This window comes from Mizuhopecten yessoensis, unplaced genomic scaffold, assembly GCF_002113885.1.
Source record: "Mizuhopecten yessoensis strain PY_sf001 unplaced genomic scaffold, ASM211388v2 scaffold4123, whole genome shotgun sequence".
NCBI lineage: Eukaryota > Metazoa > Mollusca > Bivalvia > Pectinida > Pectinidae > Mizuhopecten > Mizuhopecten yessoensis.
The window spans coordinates 84,503-111,996 of NW_018405387.1; the positions used below are offsets into that span (position 1 = coordinate 84,503).

The following is a 27,494-nucleotide window of genomic DNA, read 5'->3' on the forward strand; positions in this document are numbered from 1 at the left end:
GCCGGTCCAGCATCCTAAGGGTATTATAGAAAATATGCTTGGCCGAACAACGGAAGCGAGTTATGGTTTATTATGTAAATCTCATCTCTCTTCACGGCAGGATGAATTTATTTTTTCTTGAAAAGATGCAAGTATTGTGAGACTTTAGACCAAGACTCAGCGGTCTCACAAAAGCATTGACCTCAATTCTTCATAAAATCATTGATTTGTTAAGGTTTGGCAACGACGACTCCAAATGATGGGGTGATACATCAAGTATTTCCCATGAGAAATCCTTGTTTATGTTGTAAAACTAATCATAATCCCGTATAATCCTGGCCATAAACGTCTATCATTTCCCATTTCCTAACCTTTCTCCGCTGTACTTTGCACACGTGAACAGCTTACCTGTATAATACCTGTACATGCCTGTACACTATACCTGTGTTATTCCTGTACACTATACTTGTGCACCATACCTTTGTCATACCTGTACACTTACATGTACACCATACTTGTGCCATACCTGTACACTATACCTGTTTCATACCTGTACACCATAATCGATAGGACCGAGTACGACATGCTAAATATTTATTTAAATCAATTTTCGCTATCGATTTCTTTAGCTTGATATAATCTGTTAAAAAACCCAATTGTCATTCATGAATAAAAACACAGATCTAATCGATATATGTTAATCTCGATATAAATATAGAATTTCACATGGCCGTTTATCGATCTGTTTACACTTCACTGCCGTAAATAAAAAAGGCGTACTCGAGTGTTTTAAGATATGTTTATTGCTTCAATGATAAAACGAAATCCATAAAGAACGAATATGTACACGTCAAATGAAAAAACAAGGATCAATATTAACCTGAAATGTCGTAAAATATCATCCAACACAATAGTTTATAGATGAGGATGAAAAGTTCTCAGAATGACTGGCCTCGCTTGTTAGTTTAAACAATTTTCTGAACATGCATAATTCCGGTGTTGTTTACAAAAAAATACGGAGACACACAACAAACAGTGTCTCTTGATATAAGATGAACAATCAAAAATGTGAAAGTCAAAATAACTTAAAATGAAAACGATTTCGAATACTGAAATTAACAAATCTTAAGCTAACAATTTTTAATTTTGAAAGAGAAATTGTCATTAGTTGCTGAAAATAGTATCGAGTCGCTTTTGTGGACAATATGCAATAAAAGCAAGTAAGCGTTTCTATATGAAAAACATAGATCAGCTTTCATCTGTAATATTGACAGACAGTCGTATCCTGTCATAATAAAAAGGAACGTTTCAGATGGAAGAATACTTCAGCAAAGGCTGTTATGATTATGAAAGTCAGAGACTATTTTTGATGAAATAACAAACATCTCGAACACTTTCACATACTGTTATGAATTATCCTACTTAACACATAGTCTGAAAAAAGGATTACTTGTGATTTTGCTGAAAGTCTACGATTCTTCACATCACACCTAAGACTGGCATTGTCCGCTCGGCTGATGGTCTGTCCGCCCATCAGCTGATGTAATGCCAGTAGTATTTGTCTTCATGTGTGTGCATTAAAATGGATTAGTAACATTGGACGATCAGAAATAGTAGAAACTCTGTTTAAGGCTTTCCGAATTATATATGTAATATAACAAATTGTCATTTTAATGGCTTTTCTCTAGTTTTGTCATTCTCGAAACTCCGGTGGTTACGCTCATTGGTCTCAGGTTAAACAAACATTTCCAATCGCTAGGCTGATGCATGTCCTTTGCAAATCACGGAGGAGTGACACTCGACTTCAAAGCCAGTCAATTTTATCGTTACGCGACCGATCGATTCTTTTGCTGTACATCAAAGGATCAAACTTGTCTTATCGTCTCATCCACACGGTGGTGCACACTGAGTCTTCGATTTTGCTATGACATATTCCAGGGGTGCAAAGAGCGAAAGTGGACCAAACACCTGAGTATCGAGGATGCAGTTTTGTCAAAGTATTCTGAAGTTAAGTAGGTTAGTTTTAAAAAACCCACATGGGGTATATTGAGACAATAGGAAATGACAATAACTAATGGCAGTACAAATACTTATAGTAATGGTGCTTCGACCGAACCACGTGATCTGAAAAAACGTAAATATAATCGATCTCAACATTAAACGTTTGCTACATGATAAGAAACTAAATGACAAACGGCGACGATGGATAACGAAATAATTGGTATTGATCACAACGATTCCCACACCCTGTGTGATTCTGCATGTCCACAGGACCTTGTTTTTCATGCCCGAGGAGACCTTTGTAAAAGTAAGCACGAGCGGGCTGGACATGATTGTTTCAATTAATAAAATCCCATCAGCAATGCCTGACGCCGAAACGCCGAAATTGCAAAAGCACTAGAAAAAATTGTATATGAAAATAACCAAAAACATATCTATCCGAGTAAATGCGGTATAAGGCAAGGTTCGGTATTGAGGCTTAATATTTATATAGTTTAAAAATAATGAACAAAATCAAGAAACGGCTCCTATTTATATCGGCACGTTAAATTGTTCCACATTAACAATTGATGTTTGGTCCTTATGATTTATTCAGGCCAGAATAACGCAATGTGAATGAAATTACTGTGAAACCTGTCTGATATGACACTACGTGGGGACCATTAGTATACAGAACACACGTTTAGCAAGACCTAAAATGTTGTTGGAATAGTAAACACAAATTACGAAGTATCGTGTTTGGTTAGTCATCGAAAATCTGTAAAAGAAAATAAGGTCGATATTGGAGAAAACTCTCTTACATTTATATAGCCTCTTAAGAATCCCTGTACCAATTCACTGTGTTTTTTCTTACTGAGTATATACAATAACTTTTCATTAACTTCCGTTTTGATATATCTTCACTGAATAGATAGGTTTATCGGTTAGAGCGATATTATCAATATCTGTAGTCCCAGGTTCGAATCCCGGTCTAGCCAGTTGGATTTTACACTCATTATCAAAGCTATAGTCATGTTGGAAAGAAAGAGGTTTCCAATACTTAGCTACAGTTTTTTGCCAGTGGTATGGAGAAGCTTAAGATAAAAACCAGGTTGAAAATGATCTACGTCATACTAAAATGATGTTTATGAACAACAAATATATTGAAAAAAAGGTAAGAACATTATCTCAACTTTTTAAGAAAAAAGGATTGATAAAAACAATCGATTCACTGAAAGAAAAGAAAGAAAAATCACATTTCACGTTAAAACATTCACTTCCATTAAAACGGTTATGCTAAAGATTTTTTTTAAAAAACATTTGAATTATCTACAATGGTACCGACAATTCACACCATTGTTTGACCATTAATTTTTATCGTTGTAGTCGACCTTGAACTTTTACACCGTAACTTTTTGACGTAAATATACTGAAACGCCTTCTGGAAGTCATTGTTGAAGATTGTGTAAATGATAGGGTTGAGACTGGAGTTCACGTATCCGAGAACCACTACAAACATCTCAACAGTGGCTGTTCCGTCCTTTATACAACCCGGACAGAACGGCATGATAACATAATAGAGGAAAAACGGAAGCCAACAAAAAATAAACGCACCCATGATGAAACCAAGAATTCGAGCTGCCCGTCTTTCTTTAGAAAGAGAAATTTTCTGCTTTTGCTCGAAGAATGTAGATATTTTTTGAGCTGATTCCGGGTTATTGTTCACCGCTAGGTATACACGTGTTTCCCCAGATGATCCACCCGTGTTCTTTGTAGTCACCGTTTTGGACGTGGCTGTTGTGATTGTGTTCTCCTTTGCCACAGGCTCAGCGCTCGCCTCAGACGCGGGGTCACTGCTGATATTTGGGCTAGGCCGAACTCCAGACATGCAAGAAAGTTTTGTGGCCGCAGACGCCTTAGCCCTTTCTCGAAGCCTTTTTCTGGTGGCCAAAAATATTTTCAGGTACACAAATGACATTATAGCGAGAGGAATATAGAATGAACCACAGGCGGAATATATTACGAAGCCCCTTTCCTCCGTCAGATGGCACTGTCCACTCTCGGGATCGAGCAAACTCCCGTGTGATTTGTCACTCCATCCAAACAATGGAGGTACCGAAATGACGGCGCTCGTTACCCAGGCAGCCACTATCATAAACGACACACGCTTTATCGTTCTTTTAGCAGCATAGTTTAAAGGGTCATGTATGGCGAAGTACCGATCCATAGCAATAACACATATATTTAAGATGGATGCCGTGCACAATAAAATATCAAATGTCAACCACAGGTCACAAAATGCAAATCCGTAAATCCATTCGTTGAATAATATATTGGAGATATGAAACGGCATGACGAGTATGGCCACAGCCATATCGGCCACTGATAGAGATATAATGTAAAAGTTCTGAACGCTCCTCAGCGGTTTATATATAAAAATGGCGGCCACCACGTACATATTACCTACAAGAGTTAGGACGATCAGGAATGACATGAATACTGACGTCACGTAACCCTCCCAATTAGTGTTTGGCGGGAAGGAGACATTACTGAAATTATTCGCCATTTTACCTTCTGTTTTCCGCTGCTAATGCTTGTCGAAGCTAACACATGGAATCCTGAATTTTCACTGACTTTAAATCCCTTAAAAATAGAAATCTACATATTGTTCCAGCTCTCAAGGATTGTTTTTGACATGTTATTTGTCTCCATTGAGCACATCATGTTATGAAGCCAGGCCCAACGTGTTGTGTTCGATAATCGATGACACACTTTCCTCAAGCTATAGCACTCAATTTCTCATAAAGCCTGGTCATACACAGATAAACATATGTACGTTTGTCCTAATCACAAATAGGGTCGTTGATCTACCTTACCACGTCAAGGAATCAACATGCTGTGTCAATAATCCGGCAATTGTAAAGCGCATCGACCCTTTAAAGAGTTATTTTTTCACTGTTTCTTTTAAGTATGCAGGTCAACAGTTAAAAAGAGGATGGTTTAAACACATCAACTTCAATGGAAAAAAAATCCCTCACTTCATGTAGTGGAAAGCAGTGTTTAAATGCCGAATGATTAAAAAATATTCCAAGAGACGTATACAGTCAAGTTTTAATTTGATTCACGGCGCCTTTAGTTGACTTGTTACTTGTAATTCTTCGCAATCAACTGATGGTGTTTGTTTGATAAACAGAAGATCCGACTGATCAGTTTGTAAATAAATTGTTATTAAACAAGCCGAGTTTTTTCTAGTGTATTTTTAACTGATATCTAGAACAGAATAGACATCGATTGCAAAAAGAATTAAAAAGGAGATGTTTCGGGTTATTTTAAAACCATGAATAATTGTATGCGTGCCTTTCTTACACAAAACTATCGCAAAATGTTATGCATCTACTTTGAAATTGTAAGCTTCTTAATGCTGTTGTCATTTCATCCATTTCTTGCCAAATAGTACACTTCAAGCTGACATAGATGCGTGTTCGTCTGCAGTGTTTCTCAATAATGTCCCTCGACGCCACTCACTTACAGATTCGGCTTACCTATTCCGGATTTAATGGCAGTGTCGTGTCAGACATTACAATAATCCCGAAAAGTTTTGATTAGTTCTTATGTTTCTGTACGATAAACAATCAAAATCACCATAAATTCCGGTTTTTCTTACCGGTTCCGTGTAATATGTTATCAATGCTGTGTGTTGAAGAATTAAGTCAGTCAGTTGGACTGCACGAACGCTGTGGCCGGGCTATATATTTTTAAATTGTCAAACCCGTCAGAATGGCCTCGCTATCGATCTGGTAATGACGAATACCATAAAATGTCTTTGAAACTTGGTGAGAGCGTCTTGGTATAACACGCTCTATATGGTGAAGTATCTAGTAGTTATTTATACGGATTCCCGAATGTTATACACTAATGCCTCTATAATCCCCTTCAATACGTTGACAATTTATCTCGTCACTCACAAAGCTTTTACATATAACGTATTTCCGTTAAGCAATTTCAACTTAAGACGCGAAAAAAGGTTTTCGATTTATTGTCCAGCGAAATGGTGAGGAATTAAGACGTGTTTGCTAGTTCGTTTGATGACGATAACGACAGAAAACTCAGCCACTGTCACATCCGGGGATGTTGTACTGAAGTAGTTTTCCACCAAAAGAGCCGGTCGTCTTGTAAATAAAGTACGTCAAATGTTCTCGATCTTTCTGTCTCTTTAAGTAAGATCGTGACTTCTATGTACTCACACTTAATACACAGGTAGATGGCTGAAACACTTTTTAGTCTCTTTAAGTAAGTTTGTGACTTCTCTGCACTGTAAGTAAGTCTGAAACACTGGATACAGTTTTGTTCGACGGATTGTTCTATTAGTACCTTATTTATACAATAAGATAAATCATTTAACGCTATAATGCATTGACCTTATAGATGTAAGTACCTATAACTAGGTCAACTGTTATTCGAGTTCTTTTAGGCATCTATACATTTCCTGCTGAGATCAAAGATTTTTAACAATTGTCTTGAAGGTTGGACATGTTTCATGCCCGTGTTCTCCACGTGAGTGTAGATTTTCACGTTATCACGTGCTCAAGTTGACGAAACCCGGGGCTCTTAATTGTGAGGAGAAACATTGTTCGTATGACGACGTTTCCCGCCAGTTTGGAGGTCGATGATGTTGGGTACCACCGTTTCCCACCACAATGTGCGCTGCTGATGCTGAGGTCCTGGATTTGCCGCCTAAGTCAGTGACCAGTCGCCTGTAAAACACGAGATCACATGTTCATTGATTGCACAAGGAAATCAGGACACACGCCAACTATCAGCACTCGATGATTAGGAACCGGCAAAATCTTGATATAAAGCAATAATTAGTCGATAACATCTATTTCATATGTCATAATCAATTTCTGCATTTAGTTTTACTACTTGATAATATAAGAGACGGACCATTCGATAACATAGTTTTCTGTAAAAGTGCATTTTTGTCGCTACAATAAAAACGAAACGAACCGTCATATCAGAAATAAATCAGAAGCTTCAATGCAATGTTATCTATTGTATTGCTTCCAACTTTACACTAAACCCTCATATATATGTTTAGCTGAAGTGATAATGCTTGTAAAGAAAAACGACGTAATTTACTTATAAAGTAGTAAGTAAACAAGGATAAATATAGCACATTTTCAATGCACAAAGATAACATCAGAAAACGAAGTCTGTACGAAAAAAGACAATAACAGGAACTGATGTGACAAACAAAGGATGGACATCATTAGCTCATACAGAATTCTAAATATAGAATTTGGTTCCGGACATAATGTTCGAAAATAACATATTCTTTTAACACTATTTCTTATTTTAACGAGGGTATATTTGGTGCCATATTTTACGTTGTTATATTAAAGTGTTTGTCTTTCGGGGACTTAATTCTTAAACTTGAGATTTTTCCATAAACAAACATTACAGAAGTTCGGGAATTATATTACTTTAATCAAATAATGATTTCCTATTGATAAACTAAAGTAAAACATTTCCATGCGGTAACGAAACCGGGGCCAGAAAGATGGTTTACAGTGGTTTCATACATTTGGATTGCTTTGTTTCAGTACTGTTGTACAAAATGTTAAGTTCTTTTTTTCTAAAGAGCGGACAATTGTGTATTGGTCCGTACAAAAGCAAATGATATTGCAGTATGAGAATTAAATGTAGCATCGGTCTGTCACAACAATGGACCATATGAATAAACATTGCTCAGAACTTGGTCAGTATCTACAAATACATCTGAGAGGTCGGATGACCCCGTTTTATACGTATGCTTCCTTCCAAAGCAAATATAACTAGGGTTCATGGACTGTTGTTTCCTTTCCCTAGTGTAACCAGGAACACTCTGTACCATCCTTCAGAACAATACGGCGAGCTAGCGCATAATAAAGTCAATGTCAGTCAATGTGTGAAGGCGAGCTGTAAGAGCATGTTGTACGGGCCATTACAAACCGCATATCGGTCAGGGGAGATAGAGCTAGAACATCTGTAATAGCTTATTGATCTAACATTGATGAATGACCCAAACATACGTCAAAATTCTTCATTTATTTCCTTTTTTTTTATTTTTTATTTTTTTGCATCCTATCCTTTTGGAGAGAGTAAAATAATGAAAATAAATATGAAAAAAAAAAGAATGAATATATCCATGAAAATGTATCAGCGAGATGATTGTGCATGGTGCATTTAAAAAAAAGCATACATCTGTTATCCTTCTCTCTGCGAATCACTTTCGAACCAACTGTCAATTGTCAGTTGAAACCCAGAGTCGCGAAAAACTAGCACTCGCTTAAATAAGGAATTTGCTATTACTGTTGGCATTGTAATGCATATGGATAGTGATATCCTAAGCATTTGTAGGTTAAGTAAATCCATACTTCATGAAGTCAGTAAGTTAGGTGACGATATCCTCAAGAATATCCGGAATATCTGTACCATCACAATATTAAAACCGTAAAAGAGGAGATATCTTCAACAAATTGTTTAGTGAAGGAACCCTACACCATCAGTAAGTTAGGTAGAAGTACACTCTCTGTTATTCTGTAGAAATGTTTTGTTTGGTTTAATTTTGTTTAACGTCCTATTAACAGCCAAGGTCATTTAAGGACGTGCCTCCAAGTGCATAGTGTATGCGTGCTTGAATATGTGTATGCAGGATACAGGGTATGTTGGTTTGCTTGCCTCCTTGTGATAGCGCGTATCTGATGCCGACTTCATAGTGCTATATCAATGAAATATCATAAAACCAGCACAGCATTGCAACCGGTCACATTAAACTGACAACGGGTGAACCAGTTGTTGCCATTCCCCTAAATGCTGAATGTTAATTAGGGAATAACAACTACCATTTTTTTATGACTTTAGCCTTCCTCACCTGGGCGAACGCTCATCATTCAAGCCAAAAGTGAGGTGTTACCAAACAATGCGCTAGGAAATAAAAGGTAGTTAGAAGTAGAAGGAAAGATAAAGATCCCAAATATTGCAATGGGTACAGCAGATTTATTTTGGTCGCCTTTATGTCCCCAAATAGAGGACACCAAAGTAAATCCTATTCTACAGGGGGTTCCCGCATTGGTCGCCTCCTACGATACTTGCAGTCGGTAACAGCATGTGCATTCTTTTCCCGATATCCCACCTGCAGGGGTGTGTAGAAATGTAATAACTACTAGTAGCACTATGCTCTTTGGCAGTTCATCATTCCTTATTATATAGTTTAGTTGAGTAGAGATATAGAGAATAATGCATGCATTTTTCCATGTCACACCCAGTACCAACCCGAGACTGCAATATCAGCCCGAGGGCTAATATTGGTCGAGGGTTGATACAGGGTGTGATATGGAAAAGGGCATGTTTTATTCTGTTTATTGCATACTTACTTATAAGATACGGAAAGATCTTCTATCTTATGATCTATTTTCCAAAAGAGATTTGATACGTGTTTTACGGGCTGATACGGAGAGGGCTGATACGAGTTTAGGGGGGTGATACGGCAAAGGCTGATATAGGTTAAAGCAATTGTGTCGTATTGCATATATATATATATATAAAACGTATTTTTCAGTAAGTATGTAATAAAATTTTGTATACCGGGGAACTTTAGCCCAGTCAAATATTCACCCTTTTCCGATATAATCCATGGTTTGCAATTCACATGTAATTACTATACATTGTATGTTGCATACTAATATTCGCTGTCATGATCAATTCGCCCTCATGGCGAAAAAGGCGAAAGATAAATCACTCGATGATATTTAGGGCATATGTAGTCGGATTGAAGCTTACGACGTAGGTGTCCGAATTTTCAAGTATCAACGGAGTCCTTCTGCTCAACTGTTCAGTGACAAATGGGCTGTGTCTAGCTGATGTCAGCAAGTACCAAGTAAACTTGACAAATCGGACGTTAATACCCCGTATCTATACCGCAGCTGGGACTATAACCTAATATCTACGAGGGACGCCTAAGCGATAGGATTTCATTACAAACCAATGTATGACGAATTTATGATCGAACACAAATGGATCTTCGAGACAAAAACTATAACCTCTTTGGTATCTTTGTCTCTCCTTTCTTGTAAGGATCTCTGAGAGCCTGTCTTGTTGACAAGAGCATGCTCGAGTGCGAGCTAGAGAAGAAAGGTATGGTGTAATTCATGTTACGTCGCAAATGAGTTACAATTTCATATGGTAATTATATAATTTAAGCGAAACGAATATATCCATTTAGCGGGATCTACCGTTGGGATATTCTACTGCTATACGGTAAGGATGAGTTCCGTAAATAAAATTTATGAAAAATAACTTAAGGATATCTGTATCATCTCACACAGACTTTAAATGTTTTTAAAGGAGATGCCATGACGTTTGTGAATCCTGTCACTCACAATGTCACAAAGTGACATAAGTCAATTGTTTTATGACTATGCCGGCAACCCTTCGCCTATTTCGGTACACATTTCTCAGACTTTGGATTGGGTTGTTTGTGTTTCACGTCCTATTCACATATATGGGCATCTCTCAGACAATGTTGTCGTTCTTGCTTTATCGGTAAATGTTTTGTTAACGCTTATTTTGTATTTGAAATAGTATGCTTAATTATGACTATTAAAGTTTCTGTTTAAAGTATATATTCCATATATGTGTTATTGCGCCAATTCCTCAACCTATACAAAAATCGATAATGCGCTAAAATATGTGTGCGCTGCAACAAGTAGGTTTATAGTATACAGTTCGAATGCAATTGCTTTAAAACTGCACGCGCGAATCAAAAGATAACTTTCATGGTAAATTCGTAATATATGTGCATATAATTACATGCAACTGTAAAGCTGCACGCGATAATGTAAATTTGAGTTCCGTACAAGGGTATATTTCGCCACGCTATCAATGTTGAAAAAATATGAAATACAGAAAATAGTTATTTGTCTTCCTTGTTGAATACACAAGAATTCACCACCCTAAGAAAGGCAAACATCCGCCGAGTCCGACCATACGAGTTAGAAAACGTTGCCTACGATCAACTCGAGCGCTCGTCAGCGCGTGACATCGAACGGTCGTACATCAAAGACCGTGAGCACAATACGACAACCGGACATGTCGCTAGCTAATCAAGGCGATATGATATGGAGATATAATAAAACAAAATAATACTTTATTGAAAACAGCCTGTTATATGTAGATGCTCCATGCATTGCCATTTCATATGTGCGAAATTAAGTCTAGAAGGGTTATTTTTTAACCTTTCATGTTATTAAAGAAAATCTTGCCATTTTACATACAATGCGGGTTCCACACCATGATGAGGATAAAATTAGGCAATTAAAACACCACGGTCGCTATTAATGGAATCAGCAGTTTAAAGGACAGACTATTGAAGATGAGATCAAATATTCATTAAGTGTTATTTGCAGCTCTTTGTACAGAGTTAATTTTAATGTAGTATAATAATCACAGACTCTTGACGAAAATGTCCAGAAGCATTGGATACTATCAGGAATCTGAAGTTATAGTGGGATGAACCTCTACACAGCGATGATACATTTTTTTTTTTAGTATTGGCACGGTATAAAATACGCACACTTTACTCATTATTAATTTTAAAGTAACCAGCACTCCTCTGATTTTTGAAATGAATATATGTCAAAATCAATTACATTGCATTATACAGCCATTTCGTCTAAGACTCCTTGGTTATGATTGGGGCCAAAAAGGTTGGAAATCCTAGAAGACGAAACCGCTCTATGGTGCAGTGTAATTCGTTTTAGGCATTCTGTATGTATTACCAAATGGAAATTCTCTCTACTTCTAACTACCTTTTATTTCCTAGCGCTTTGCTTAGCAATACCTCAATTTTGCCTTTAATGTTAAACGTTCGCCCAGGTGAGGAAGGCACTGGGTTCTGTCCCAGGCCGGGACATACCAACGTTATTAAAATGGTAGCTGTTATTCCCTACTTAACGTTCAGCCTTTGGGGAAATGACAACAACTGCTTCATCCGTTGTCAATATTATGTGATTGGGCGGAATGCTGTGCTGGGTGCCTTCGGGATGGTATTTCAGTGAGATAGCACTATAAAGTCGGCATCAGATCCGCGCTATCACAAGGAGGCAACTACACCAACATACCCTGTCTCTGGCACACATACACGCATGCACGCTTACCCAAAACACATGGAGGCACGTCCTTAAATGACATTAGCTGTTAATAGTACATTGAACAAAATTCAACAAATCCAAACCAAAGTGAATTGTGCAATCGCCTGTATACGTCTTAAGTTTATCATTTCTATGAAAATCACGTGTAGATCAAAGCTCTGTCATCTGAATTATTTTAACTCATTTCGAGATTTTCCGGGGTCGGCGTTAATCAGGCTTTCAACATGGTTTCAGAACTGATGGAGAATGCTGGGAGGCACTGTAAGAGTCATGATGTACCGGAGACAGGGCATCACTAGTGTCTTATATATATATAAAGGTTAACTATATGTAAGGTAGCTACAGATCTAGATCAAACAAACCTGTTATATCGCAAACGTCCTTGTCACATAGACATGACCAAATATCATGGCGTTTTTCTACTCGATGAGTATATTGTATATCCGGGATAATTTTAAACTTATAAAATAAGTCAGCTTTGTTTCCGTGAAATGTTGCCCAGTTATATGTCAACTGGATATATGAACATTTTCGAATGGAAAATTGATAACATGTCCCCTAAACTTCTTCCTGGATTGTGGGACATTCTGATGAGTAGTAACTAAATAACAGGAGCTCGGCATACATTGGTGATATCTCGATGTACTTGGATAGAACACTAATAAGTAAACAATATTCAAAGTTTGACTTTAATCTAGAATGTTACACTAATCTTCATTAACAGTAGAAATATTATACTTTTCTATATAGCAAAAAACACCTCCTCCTGAGTGAAATGATAATAACGAAGTACATATTTCCACCGTTTACTTTCACGTGTACAGTTTGTCTTTAATTTTGATTAGTATTATAAACCCTCGATTCTACCTTGTCGGCGATGTAACGACACATTTCATTGGTTAATGTTCATTTATCATTGGATAATAACCTATGCCCGTACATGTGTTAATTCTAACAAGCAAAGCACGTGCAAAGTTTTTCTCAAAGGCTCCATCAGTAGTGGAAATGTAAACAAATGACCAGAATGAAATTTTGCCGGGATCAATTAGCTTTGTACGTGATATAGCACGCGTTCTTGTGAAAATGATATGGTTTTCATATACACACAGATATTAACAGGCCCATTGGTTACAGCGTCTATGCCTTATGCCATCAGTTGTTCGAGGCTTCTTGATGAAACGAAAACAAGGAATTGCAGTAAAAACAATAAAATCAACATGTTTGTATGTTATGGTAAAATATATCCTTCTGGATCGGAAGATTAAATTATCCGAAGAGACCTGAGCCAATCAAATGTTTTATACATTTCATCACTCTCGTTGTATATTGAACAAAAAATTACGGGGTTTCTTGATTATTTTTTAGATAGCAAATATCCATATGAGTCATCTGACATATTTAAACGAGTGCTGTGTTAAGTTTTTTTTTTATATGCCATTGATAATGAAGCATAAGAAAATCAATTAAGAAAGTCCATTTCATTAGTAGGTTACCGTACGGGACACTGCGCACAACCCTTGACATTTCAACATTCTTTAGCATGAAATTCAAGCACTCAGGTGATAGCGCGTATAAATTGGAATGTAATCTGCATTCAGCGAATTCTATTTTTGTATATTCTCCATAAGACTCAAATTACAAGAAATAAAACCATTTCGCGTGGAAAAATCAATTAAATTTCCATTTGAAAGGGATTTCTTTGCATAGAAATGTTTCTGAATCTTTCTAAAGTGCATATCGTTGTTGTGTTATCATTCGGGATAATATCTTGAATAGAATACATTTGCAGGATTCCACTGAAGAATACTGTTAGGTTTTTGAGGGTGAGCCTTGTAGTTAAATCAATTTCAGAATCGAAAGTGCATTTCTTCTGATAAGAAACATTGCAGAATCAGCTCAGATGAAAAGTCATTTTTATTTGTATTCACGAATGTGATCTAATATCATTTCCTGGATGTTGAATCGTGGATCAAACACGCTCTAGCCTCAAAGTATGACGCAGAACCTGTTATCTGATTAGTATTCTAAAGAGACGTCAAAACCACTATAAAATGTTTAATAAAAATTTTAAAATATACCGAAATACCAACAGAAATCATTTAATAAATTCATTAACATTTTGAGTTTACTACTCGTAGGCTGATGTGTTGATTGGTGTTGTTCTACAGTTGACGCCTGGTGTAACTCTACTCGTAGTCTGATGTGTTGATTGGCGGTGTTCTATAGTTGACGCCTGATATAACTCTACTCGTAGTCTGATGTGTTGATTGGTGGTGTTCTATAGTTGACACTCGGTGTAACTCTACTCGTAGGCTGATGTGTTGATTGACGGTGTTCTATAGTTGACGCTCGGTATAACACTACTCGTAGACTGATGTGTTGATTGGCGGTGTTCTATAGTTGACGCCTGATATAACTTTACTCGTATTCTGATGTGTTGATTGGTGGTGTTCTATAGTTGACGCCTGATATAACACTACTCGTAGTCTGATGTGTTGATTGGTGGTGTTCTATAGTTGACGCCTGGTATAACACTATTCGTAGTCTGATGTGTTGATTGGTGGTGTTCTATAGTTGACGCCTGGTATAACTCTACTCGTACACTGATGTATTGATTGGTGGTGTTCTATAGTTGACGCCTGGTATAACTTTACTCGTACACTGATGTAACAATTGCTGGTGTTCTATAGTTGACGCCTGGTATAACTCTATTCGTAGTCTGATGTGTTGATTGGTGGTGTTCTAAAGTTGACGCCTGGTATAACTCTACTCGTATACTGATGTATTAATTAATAGTGTTCTATAGTTGACGCCTGGTATAACTCTACTCGTAGTCTGATGTGTTGATCGGTGGTGTTCTATAGTTGACGCCTGGTATAACTCTACTCGTACACTGATGTATTGATTGGTGGTGTTCTATAGTTGACGCCTGATTTAACTTTACTCGTACACTGATGTGTTGATTGGTGGTGTTCTATAGTTGACGCTCTGAGTAACTCTACTCGTAGGCTGATGTGTTGATTGACGGTGTTCTATAGTTGACGCCTGGTATAACTCTACTCGTAGTGTGATGTGTTGATTGGCGGTGTTATGTAGTTGACGCCTGGTATAACACTACTCGTAGTCTGATGTGTTGATCGGTGGTGTTCTATAGTTGACGCCTGGTATAACTCTACTCGTAGTCTGATGTGTTGATCGGTGGTGTTCTATAGTTGACGCCTGGTATAACTCTACTCGTAGTCTGATGTGTTGATTGGTGGTGTTCTATAGTTGACGCTCTGAGTATCACTACTCGTACACTGATGTGTTGATTGGTGGTGTTCTATAGTTGACGCTCTGAGTAACTCTACTCGTAGTCTGATGTGTTGATTGACGGTGTTCTATAGTTGACGCTCTGAGTAACTCTACTCGTAGTCTGATGTGTTGATTGGCGGTGTTCTATAGTTGACGCTTTGTCTAACAACGCGTGGGCCAGTCAACCCGTCTATGTTGCTTAGAGTATTTATCCGAGAATTACTACATATCAGCAGACATTGATCAGATAATGTGATATGTTACACGTCAATAGTTTTTATTTCGGTAGCAAGAAAAACAGAATCGATGTCCACACTCAAGCATCACTTATACTGAGACACGTCAGATCAGCCGCTTGGTTTGTCGTCAATGCCACAATGGTGGACGCGCATAACCCAGTAATCAACAGAGATTGTGTTGGTATTTTTAATGGAACTACTTTCAGATGGCATTTATAGAATAATTCAAATGTCTTATGTATAAAAGAACAATTGCAGCATGTTTTATAATCATGTAATCATTTGGCATTTAATTGCCTATAAACGCTATCTGAAAGCAGTTTACAATATATCGTATCAGTTAAGAGTAATAACAAAGATAGCAACTTCAAATTCCATATAGGGATTGAATGGATGTTTCTGCGTGTAGATTGCGGCAATGAATTCACTAGTGCTATATTTGTCATTGCCATTGCTTTCTAGTGTGTTTTCATAGTGCAAATGTACCTAAGGACATGAAATAAATATTTTTGATAAACAACATACAACACTCTGCATCAGCGGTGTAAGAGTTCTTGCCATTGGCTATCGTGGCATGTATGTTATGCTTTCATTGGTATCAATTTGGCGACACAGTTCCATTAGGCGCATTTGCACGGTACAAATTCAGTGACCGGGTCACTATCCTTGTTCAGCTACAAATATTATTACAATTATATCTTGATATTCCCTTTTTTCTGTGAATCATTCAATAAAACGATCGTCGAGGGAGGTGTTCAGTGTTATGACACGTATTTTAAGCAGCTAATATATTTATGGCAATATCGGGCGAAGCACATTCTGTTAATAAGGCGAAATTCGTAGGGCGATGAACAGAGCTAACTTTTAGACAATATTCAGAAAATATGAAGCAGATCACATCAATTATCTCATCAATCATTAGATTTGATCACAGGAACGTTCCACAGTACTAAAATGTACTGAATTATGCTAAAAAACAATGGTAGATACCTTACACAATGTCAGCACACATTGCAGTAATTGTGATGCTGAGTATCTGTTGGCGTGACGTCATTATAATTGTTGGCGTGTTTACACTGTAAACGGTAACTTACTAAAAAACCGCTAAAGGTATTAAATCTGATGACAGTTAGTAGATATACTAAAAACATCTATAAACAAAAACAAAAAAATATATCAAAAACGGAAAAAAAATGACGTTACGTTAAACAATCACTGAAATCCATTTAATTTCTGAATTTCAGAAAAGAAGTATCGCCCTTAAATGAGAATACTGCACTCATACATAAACAAAGACTGACATAAGTACTCTGGATCATATAGAGACCTTCTCACATGGCTATAACTCAGGTTTGATGAAGAATTTTTGTACTCACCGTGTCACACTTAGAGTGGGAAAGACACTAATAATTTTGCATGAAATTATTTACAAGCATATTATTAAAATCTCCCTCATAAAGATAAGAAAATATCTTTTTAAAACGTCGTTTTTGTCATAATCAAATTTGAAATAAAATTCGTAAATTTATCGCAGGGATCTGAAGAAGGCTAATATCAACATAGACTCGATATTTTAATGACCTTGGCCCCAAAATGCATATATTTTGAAACCAATGCTCAATTTGCTCTTAAATACATGGGCTAAGTAGAACAATACTAACATTGGATATTTTATGACGCTTTTTTAATCCATCAAAGATGAAACAAATGTCCAAGATATCTCGTGTTTATTATACACGCCTGTCGTAGGCAGCAGCTACAAGTTATGATATTCGCCCTCGTTAAACTGTATTAACCTTGGGGAAACAAAGAATAGTGATAACCTACTGCAAGGCCAATACACGTTTTATTATGCCGAAAAAAAATCAATCAATCAATCATAAAAAAAAATCACACAATAAAAGAGATGATCAGGTTGGCGCCTCATTGTTGTCGTCTGCTTCCGTCATTCGGAACTAGGTTGTGGTGCCTCTTGTCGATATTTTTAGGGAGGCTTCGAATAAGGGAAATATGATCGGGGAAACCTGAGCGCATGAGGGCGACATATGTTTTATTGCCCCGTCATGTGACCAGTATCATCTAATCAGACACGCTGTAATAAAGGTGAGATATAATAATACTTTCCTTGGCCTTCTTTAAATTTGGACCATCATGTGCCTATACATTTATCGAAGAATATCGTCTAAGGGGCTAGACCAAATTAATATTTAAAGAGATAATCTATATTTAGTATCAAGGAAGACTTAATTTATTAACGTGTTTCTCCGTTATGAAACGGTCCTTGATCGGCGTTTTTGTCACTGTCAACATTACATTGCAATTTGTTAATTTACGGCAATTCTTAAAAACAGTGGGTGCCACAGAAAATAGTAAAATTGGAAATCTACGTTCGCTCACAAAATGTTCAATTCTGTAAGAACCGACTGCACATCACTTCTAGTGATTTTGAATACCTTAGTTAACTATTTATACATAATTAAATGAAATTCATATTCCTTACGGACCTTTTTATGGTATATTTGTTTGAATCACCGTGGCAATATTTACATGAATGTAGGTCAATCTAAAAAAACGTGTTTGTGCCATAGATGTCTATTATTTCAAAATTTCAAGATGAACAGTATATGCTGCTCTATGCCATGAATATAGCCTATCAATGCACGCTTAACAGGAGATACCGACAGTCAATAAGTCTCTATTACCTTTGAATGCATGGAAATGACGAAAGGCTTACAATAGAACGTGATTTTATGTCAATGGCCCTGTTGTGATAGCTCTTAATTCAGCGGGATAGTCTTATAGACACGTCCTGACCTTGCCAACGCATGTCCCGATACTTCACAAAAAACATATTCTACATTTTTGCCTCATTCAATCACGCGGCTGACAATCGCCCTGCGTTTCAAGGGTTTTTAGGACTTAGGAGATCTCCATTACATCTCGTGGCCTTCCATGAACAGCTTCGAAATGACAATTTGTCCATGCCCAGTTTGTTTGTTAATACCTCTCGATTATGCTTCAAATCACAGACAACTTCTCTTATTTCTTGCATAGTCATATCATCTTGGATTTGTTTTAGTCTCAAACATCTAAGACAACATTCTGTAGACTACCCCAATCTTCCTTTCAGATCAAACGTTTTCTGATATTTATATATTAGTATAGATATACACCTTTACCGAAGACATAATTTCATATAAATAGTACGCGTGTTTCCGTAAGCATGGTGACATTAAGCTTGCCGTGGTGCGCGTGCCTTTTCACCGAGTGGCACAGTCTCCCCTAGGAACAGGTTTTGAGGATGGTCAGAACTAGAGTCAGTTTATAACGCCTAAATGAGATATCATTGTGAGTATTAGAGGGACCATTAGGGGGAGACCCACTTCGGTAAACTCAATCAGGACCAAACGACACCTATTCATAGTAACGATACTACTATCAGGGTCATTTCATCAAACGCAATGTATCACAATCAGTTTTCGGTTCAAAAGTTCAACCATGAGAAACCTATTTTTTCTGTATAACTGTCTCTGAGGTAAACATTTGTTTGCCAAGTCTTAAATCCTTGTAAGAAAACATTTAAAAAAACAATTTTAAAATAAAGATACCAATGAAAAAGGGATTATGTTATACATCATCAAACGTCAATACACTTACATATCTCACGGAATATCTCAATATCCATAATTCATTAGTATCGGACATTATCATCTATACAAATTAATCATCATTCTTAGCATTGAGGCGATTCTATGCGCGATCCCTCACGTCGGCTAATACAAATACAGTTAGCCTACTACATCAGACTAATGGCGGCTCGTGATTTCCTCTCACGTATGTTCTTTTATAATCACTTAAGGACGTCCCCCTCGTACAGGGAATGTCCTATGTTATTGTCATAAAAATACTTTACATTGACCGGCGTATATGTAAGGAACATTTGTGGACAGCTAAAGGTACACCAATTATGGTAACATAATTTCTCCGTGGTACCATGTTCAAGAGATGATTATGATTATTCCGGATGACAGAAGCGCTTCAACTATCAAGCGCCTTTGAGTAATTTACAAGAGGCGACATCTCTCCTCCTCTCGTGCTTCAGAAACCTCTCATTTGTAATTCCTGGAAGACGATCCTATGTAAGCAGGGGTCAATCACTTTATCCGTTGGCTGTAACTCTTTGCAGTGACCCTCCTTGACTGTGGAGCACGGCGATATTAACGTAGGGGAATAGAGTGTGATATTGGGTCTTACAAATCTTATTCTTACGCAGTTCTGACCAGAATAAATCTCACCGTTCGCGGTCCAGCTACGAAACCATGGCTTCATTCGGGAAACTGTTAACATTAGGTACTAGCTGAACGTACCGGCATTGGTCTGTTGCTATGGCAACCGACTTATTTTATTGAACAGCATATTAACAACGAAATATAAACCTTTCATCACGTGTTTTGTTTGTAATTTCATATCAGTACCCGTAGTCTAATATCAACTAAGGTAATACATGTATGCTATTGGACATGGAAAAAGATATATTGCTTGATTGTTTGAACAGAAGGGGTTTTCTGATTTTCGTTTTTGTCTTTCTGTTTTTTTAAGGGAAGGGGGGTGGAAGGGGAAGAAATTGAAAATTAATTCAACTTAACATTATGAAATTTCAAATAGTGTCCTAAAATTTGGATAACCCTGTTAACTGAGCGCTCGGCGAAAAATACAAACTGCCTACGTCAATGGTGGGCTGGCCATATCGCTTTACGAATGGCAGCAGCGTACCATTGATGAACAGGTCTAATGCTGTTTTGTGCCTATCGCGAACATGTCTGCTAAGAAAGATAAAATTGGAAAATCAATTAAGAGACCAAAAGAGGTCAAAACAGCCGAACTGACCACACTAATAAGGCAAACTCAACCAGCACAGCAGGTAGTCGAGCAGCTAACGACGGTCGATAACAGTTTATCTATCAATTAAGCCACCTATGGTCTACTTTATTTACAATATTGAGGAAATGCGTCTTGAAGTACTTTTGTTTACTATAATTGCCACACATACAATCCCTTTAACACTAACGATTCATTAAGGCTTTCCTGAATTTGACGGAAGACAATGCGATCAGTTCCAGACTTGGGGTTCCGGAAACGCCCATCTTTCCGGAGCATCTTGTTTCCCCTGATATTTTGAAGGATTACAACATATTTTTCATTTTGTTTTGGTAACTCCCCATTACGTATTGATGTGTTTTTTTTTATATCGACTCTGAGTTCGGATTTTATCCATGTTCGATAACGACGAGGTTAATTTGTTGACTATCTGACGTACTCGGAATTTTTTCTTAGCTTTTGCTGACAGCTAACTCAAATTATTCATGCCAAGCCAAGCCAAGCCAAGCCTTCCGAAGATAGCATGCCCTGTCCTTATTTACTTTAAGCAAATTGATTACACAGACTCCTGATGTGTTTTCTTTTTAACCAATCGTCAACTGAGTGATTAGACAAGAAATTCAATTCTTTCGAAGGTAGAGTTGACCTCATTAGAGCCACGCTCCCGGAACTTCTCGCCCCACACTACTTGACACATGATCAGTTTTTCTTATTGTTATCGAACTAACAATCTTCCCACTAGTTTGACTTTTGTCGCTGTTTTTTTCACGGCTATACAAAAACGGCTCCTATATGGGGTTTATTTAAGCCTATCAATCAACATCTTTGTAATTGACATCCGCTGTTACAGCATCATTTTCACAAACATTATTTAAAATCTGCTGTTCCAACAATTATAGCTCTTATTATTTTTCCTTTCGCTAGAAATACTGCAATAAGATGCAACCATATACCAGCTGCATGTTGTGCAAAATCGGAGATGAGCATGTTGTCAACACTTGTATGTCCTAAATTGATTTCTTTATGTGACTTCAATGTACTTCTGTTTTAAGAAGAGGGTAGTAATTTGTTTTAATGACATCTTACTGAAGAGACAGGAATAAGAGACAGGAATTGTACAAACCTCTTTGAAGAGATGAAAGTGCTAAAGATGTGTTGTCGATTTATTTTTCTTTTGAAATAATGTACAAACATATTAAATCTTAAGTTGTGCATCGATAAACCAACTTCATTGATAAAAGTGCTTGTCATTCTCTTCAATCGTCACTAAACATCTAAATAGAATTACGGTCAATATGTCCGATCTCTAGCGCCTTTTGGGGAGGCAAGATGACTATTGTTATGTTATGTCACCAGCATTGGTGTCTGGTAATCTTCAAAGAGCATATGACCTTAACATTTACAGAATAGATTACCTGATAAGATCTCATTACAATTTGTTTTCTTAAGTAAATACGTTCACGTGCGGCGCGTGCTTGACATGTACTTTACATGCTGATAGACATTGAGGCCCCCCATGGGGATTTGTCCAGATTAAGGTAAGTGGTTTGATATAATGGATGGGGATGATAGCGTTGGTAGAGACATATAATCTTAATAGAAAGTGCAGAAATGTTCATTACATATAAGCGATTGGATCTAAGCGTGTCCTTCGTGAACACTATGTTTTGGTGGTTGTAATTTAGTATATGTCAAGCCCGCGTCACGCTATTGTATCAAATTTGAGCTATCTGATACAGACTAGCAGAAAATCAAGAAACGTTCTGCCATACCGTTATGCATATTTATAAGAAGCGATGATACATAACAATCCTAAAAATCGTTTGTTGTTACATGGTCACTTACAGGAGTGACCAAAATCTGTCTGGTCAAATTTTATTTGTAGTGTGTCGTGCCCAGACTAATTGACCCGGGGGTTGCAGACGAAGTGTGATCGGCGTACCATATGGACAAAGCTAAATGGTCAACACATCGTGCAGACGAACGGATCGACGTATATATTTACCTAGATATGATATAACAGCAAGTGGGCACACTAATTGAAAATAAATGAAATCATGATATTTCTCATAAAGACCAATAGAGTATCATTGTCCCAAAATAGGTGGAATATAAATGGATTAATCTTCAGATCCTTTAGGAATTATATTTATCCTTCGGCACATATGGTTCATTGTCAGTCTAAATATGGCATATTTGTTATGGAGCCCAGCCCAAAATATGCTGGTGCTAATAAATTAAAACAGGTCTCCATTTCTTACTTCCAGCAAAATTGTATAAACAAATTAACATATTATTTTTTCACAATATGGAAACATATAAATCCCTCACCTAATTTTGCATTCTTTTGATAATTAGACAAACACGTATTTGAAGATTACAACCATGTATGTACAAGAATTTACGACATGTATAAAATTCATAATGATTTAATCCCCAAAGAAAATCGAACATGCTTCTATGCAATAAAGCTACCCCGATGTAACATACAAAACATATTTTGATATTGTTAAAATAGATGTAAGTTCATTTTAAAACATTTGACCCTGGTTACTTTGTTAGTTACGAAATACATTCTGATATATATCTGATGGAATTGTATTAATCACATGACGGGGAATAAAGTATCCGGTTTGGCTCACGCGCTCGAGTTGTCTCGATCATATTTTCCTCATTAAGACTTACATGCAGGAGTTATTCGCGTAATCAGAACATCGTACAAGTTTATGTTAAACAAAAGTTTTTATTTCTTGAGATTTTATGGATATACAATAATTGTTATTATTATGTTTTCAAGTAAGACGTTACGTGGTTAGGGTATACATGTTTCGTAGTTCAAAGCCTCCTGTTTTTTCTTAGCTATTTTGGCTGAAAACTTTGAGCAAGGAAATGTCTAAATACCCTCAAAATTAGCACATCGAATGTATGAACGTACAAATGTACATGTATGTAAAGCGTATATTCTAGGAGCTTAATCAAAGTTCTCATCCAGTTGTCCGATCCTCATGAAAACGAACAGCCAAACCTGATCTTTCATTATTAGTTTGAAGAGTAAATGACGTATTTTAAATATATCTCGGTCGTCAAGAAATGATATATCAATACACAAGCACTCAGATATCGTGACCTAAGGTTGGACATTATGGTCAGTATAGCTTACCCAATCTAGACTTTCCTTCTTTATCTGTTAATGGACGTAAAGGTATCCTTACCATTACCCTCTCTAAGACTATCCATATCTCGATAACTCTCACACACAGAAGATTGCGTGTTCGTCAGTGCAGCAAGCAATGGTACATGTAGCACTATCGAAGCGACCCGATACCTTTAACGTTCGTTTTATTAATAAGGTCATCTCTTTTCTATACAGTTTAAGTGCTATAAAAGCGACAAATGTTGAAAATGGTAAAAACATGTATCTCATGCATGCTATGTAAGTCTAACTACGTGAAATAATAGATGAAATTAACTATTTAAAAAATCCCCAGTCCTAACACTTTTTGAAGCAGTTAACGAAACTTACCTCAAATGTCTGAAGATCTCCTTGAATATATCCTGTAAAATATTTAAGACGAGTCAGCATTGCTGTTGGGGCCCAGCTTTGTGTGACTATGATGAAAATCTAGCATACTCTGCTGGAGTAGTCAACAATTTTGTTGTTTTCTTCTTTCTGATTGGTTTGCTGGGTCCGTTTAAAAGAGGAAGTAGATGGCGCGCAAAAGCTTTTGTTACGACATTGAAGATAGTGTATACCAATAAAATAACTCTTTTTGTGCATCAATAACATTTTTTTTTCAACAGATAAAGTTTAAGAAACCGAGAACACACAGGAAACCAATCAAAAACGGAACACAGCCGACGTGATCCAATCAGAAACGGAACACAGCCGACGTGATCCAATCAGAAAACAGACCTCTTATTCCAATATTTTTACGCCTGCCACTAACGCTGAAAAGTTGTACATCCTTTTTAATTTAGTAAAAAAAATGTTTTAGAAAATAAATCAGGTTGTTTATGTTCCCCAAGTAACGAAATGAGAATCTCACCTTATCTTGAAATGTGATGAAAATGTAATGAAATGAAAAAAGCATTCCGGGACGAAACCGCCGCGCGCAATCGTGCATCGTATTGATGATTCTCTTATAAACTGTTTAATCGCCGTTCGGTAAACTTTCATAAATTAAATTTAAGAACTTCTGAAAATTACTATGTGTATGTAGGATAGGTCCACGGACAGTTAACAAACTCCAGATCTCGCACCGCGGTACGTCCCTCAGCCGTTAAGGCGGTATATCGAGTTATCTTGGACAGCTCTCACGAGACGTAATATCGCGTATATCGAGTTAAATCCATCACTCTATGCCTGTGAGACCGGCTTAACATAATTATCAACCTGCCTAGATTTTGATTATACCAAACATGGTTTTAACATGGTTTACATAGGTTATTATGAGGGAAATGACATTGGTTTCATTCATGTCTTTAATAGACGCCCGCTTCTTTTCCATTGGCTACCAATTAGTAACATAACAAGTATGTTAACACATAAAACAGTTTTTTGTCTAGCTCCAGAAACAATAGGGAATTACATGTAAAACCTAATTAGAAGCACTGAAATAGACCATGCTTATTTCATTGTAAGCACCTCATTTTAATTTACGCTTAGCACAATATAGGGGGAAAAAAGAACGAAAAAACCCACCAGAATTCCAGAGGCATAACTCGGGAACCAATCCACTGTCAGTCCTACACATTTTGCTATCGAAGAGTTGTAAATGCATTGGTTCAAAATGAAAGATGAACATATAACAAAGGGAAGTAACTCTTAGCAAAAAAAGTCTTTTTAAGGATCCCTGTCCCATTGGATTGTGGTTTTTCGTATATACTGTAACCTCCCCTTATTTTTTTATTATTACTGTAGCACGGCTGGGCCCGACCACTTCCTATAAACTGGTGGCTTAGTCGGTTAGGGCAATAGTATAGCAATTTTAGGTTCAGGGTTCGAACCCCGGTCTAGCCCAACTGAATTTGTACACTCACAATGCTTCTGCTCAATAGGATTTATCTATTTCATTTTTATTTTATTTTCATAAACATCTCGCCAGGTATGGTTTTCTTTACAAAAATGATTTATCAAAGTCATGTTCAAATAATGTTGTTACAGTATTTGGCAGTGGTAAGGGAATCGTTAAGCTGCTATGTTTTCGTAAAGGTAGGTGAACATGCTGGAAATTGTAAGAAAAAGAACGAAACAGATTATCAGTTGCAACTCTTCGCGATCGCAATGTTTGCAGTGGTTCCCGTTATGTTGGAGCAAACTTATAGTTTCGAGGGTTCTTAAAAACCCCACCTGTGGCGTGATAAAGAAGAACGTAGTTATCGGTTAGAACTGCGTGTCTGTAAAGGTGGAAACAGAATGATCTTAGCTCTGAAGGCAATACATTCCAATCGACGGGTTCACAATCAAATGAATCCCAGCGTAATGTTTAAAAATCTAAGTCATTTGTTTACATTACGTCTGTGTAAATCCCAACAAATACATGGCTTTTATAGGTTTTAACTCGTCACAGTGTTGGCAGCACTATGTAAGCTTGTTATTGACGACAGCGGGGCTATCTGATTCAACTGGTGGCGAATACATCACTGTTAATGCCGGGAATCCAGATGACGACACAGCGTGCAATTATGACAGAATTTAATTTAATTTGAAAATCAGTCCTGGAACCACTGTGAAGTCGGAAAGTTTCAAATTACATTTGCGTTGAAGCATGGTTAATGCCTGTTATTTTGCCGTGCATTTTGCCAGGGGCTCCTATACGGACTCAGTAGAAACGAATTTGCCGACAATTACGTTGATATTTAAACATAGTAAAGCTGACTCTTTGACTTACCGGATCGTTGGAGGTGACATGGAGTTATTGGGTATATGATTATAGCACAGAACGCAGTTTTGATTAACGCGAAAGATTCACGCCCTTTGACAACTGGTATATCTCGGCGCCTCCTATATTTGATTAGTTTTTACTTTCTAGAGAACAACCATCAACTTTTAATTAGAACAGGTACTAGAACTAGTAGGTTTGGAGCGTAATATCTATGACATAATTCATCAAATCACGCATGGAGACAGGCAACCTGGAATCGGAGCGAAATCCGTTACACACGGCTAGGTTCCGTATGCATTAAGGCGGTCGTAACTAGCAGACACTTGGGTAAGATCAATGACATATAAATAAAACTTTACTGAAATATATGACATTAAATATCTCCATTTGTCAACTCCGAAGTCCATGTTTCTGATATAAAGATTATTTTCAAAATCCAAATAAGAAAATTTGGATTCAACGAAAGTGCTTTTTCTAGTGTTAGTACAAACGTCCCTCAGTCCCTTGCCTCCAACTTTTGAAATACAACTTATTCATCTCTTTTGTTTATATTGTCTTTTGGGGGAAGATTTCGAATGTCTTGATCTTTGCTCACATAGCAGTATCTTGTAACGCATATTCCACAGGCTAGACATGACGTCATGGACAATTAGATTAAATTAAAAGAGAAACGCTAATATTTTCTTCGAACAAAAAAAAACAACCTGTTCATGTGTCCGAATAAAATATCGTCGGCAAAGATCCTCAGACGTGCTGATGTACCATTGTAATTATTTATTCTAGAATGATGAACTCAGAATTTGCATAATTAGAAAAAAACTATACAAACATGCCAGCGTACCAATGTATATTAAAACCAAACAGAAGCCTGCGATCCATTAGTCTGAGAGGATACAGATTTACTCTATCTGACAGTATATTCCAAGAACAATACCAATGTGTATTACACACTCTGATGCCAATGTCTATTAAATGTCGCTTCATTTATTACAATGGACGCTAAAAACAGCACGTGGCCTAGGTGTTTCAATTTGCTGTAATCTATTTTT

The 27,494-nt window shown here is 37.0% G+C and overlaps 1 protein-coding gene across 2 annotated transcripts in view; it reads right to left on the bottom strand.

The window, feature by feature from the left end:
- Positions 1 to 770: 770 nt before the first annotated feature.
- LOC110448652 (probable G-protein coupled receptor No18) overlaps positions 771 to 27,494 on the bottom strand; it is a 46,738-nt gene continuing 20,014 nt past the window's right edge. The window contains exons 2-3 of one of the 2 annotated variants that reach the window (XM_021495019.1): positions 24,084 to 24,115; positions 771 to 6,713 (exon numbers count right to left, since the gene is read on the bottom strand). In XM_021495019.1, the coding sequence (XP_021350694.1) occupies positions 3,308 to 4,525 (1,218 nt within the window). In that variant the 5' untranslated portion in view covers positions 4,526 to 6,713; positions 24,084 to 24,115 and the 3' untranslated portion in view covers positions 771 to 3,307. The remainder of the gene's footprint in view (positions 6,714 to 24,083; positions 24,116 to 27,494) is intronic. The other variant, XM_021495018.1, reaches the window with a different exon arrangement.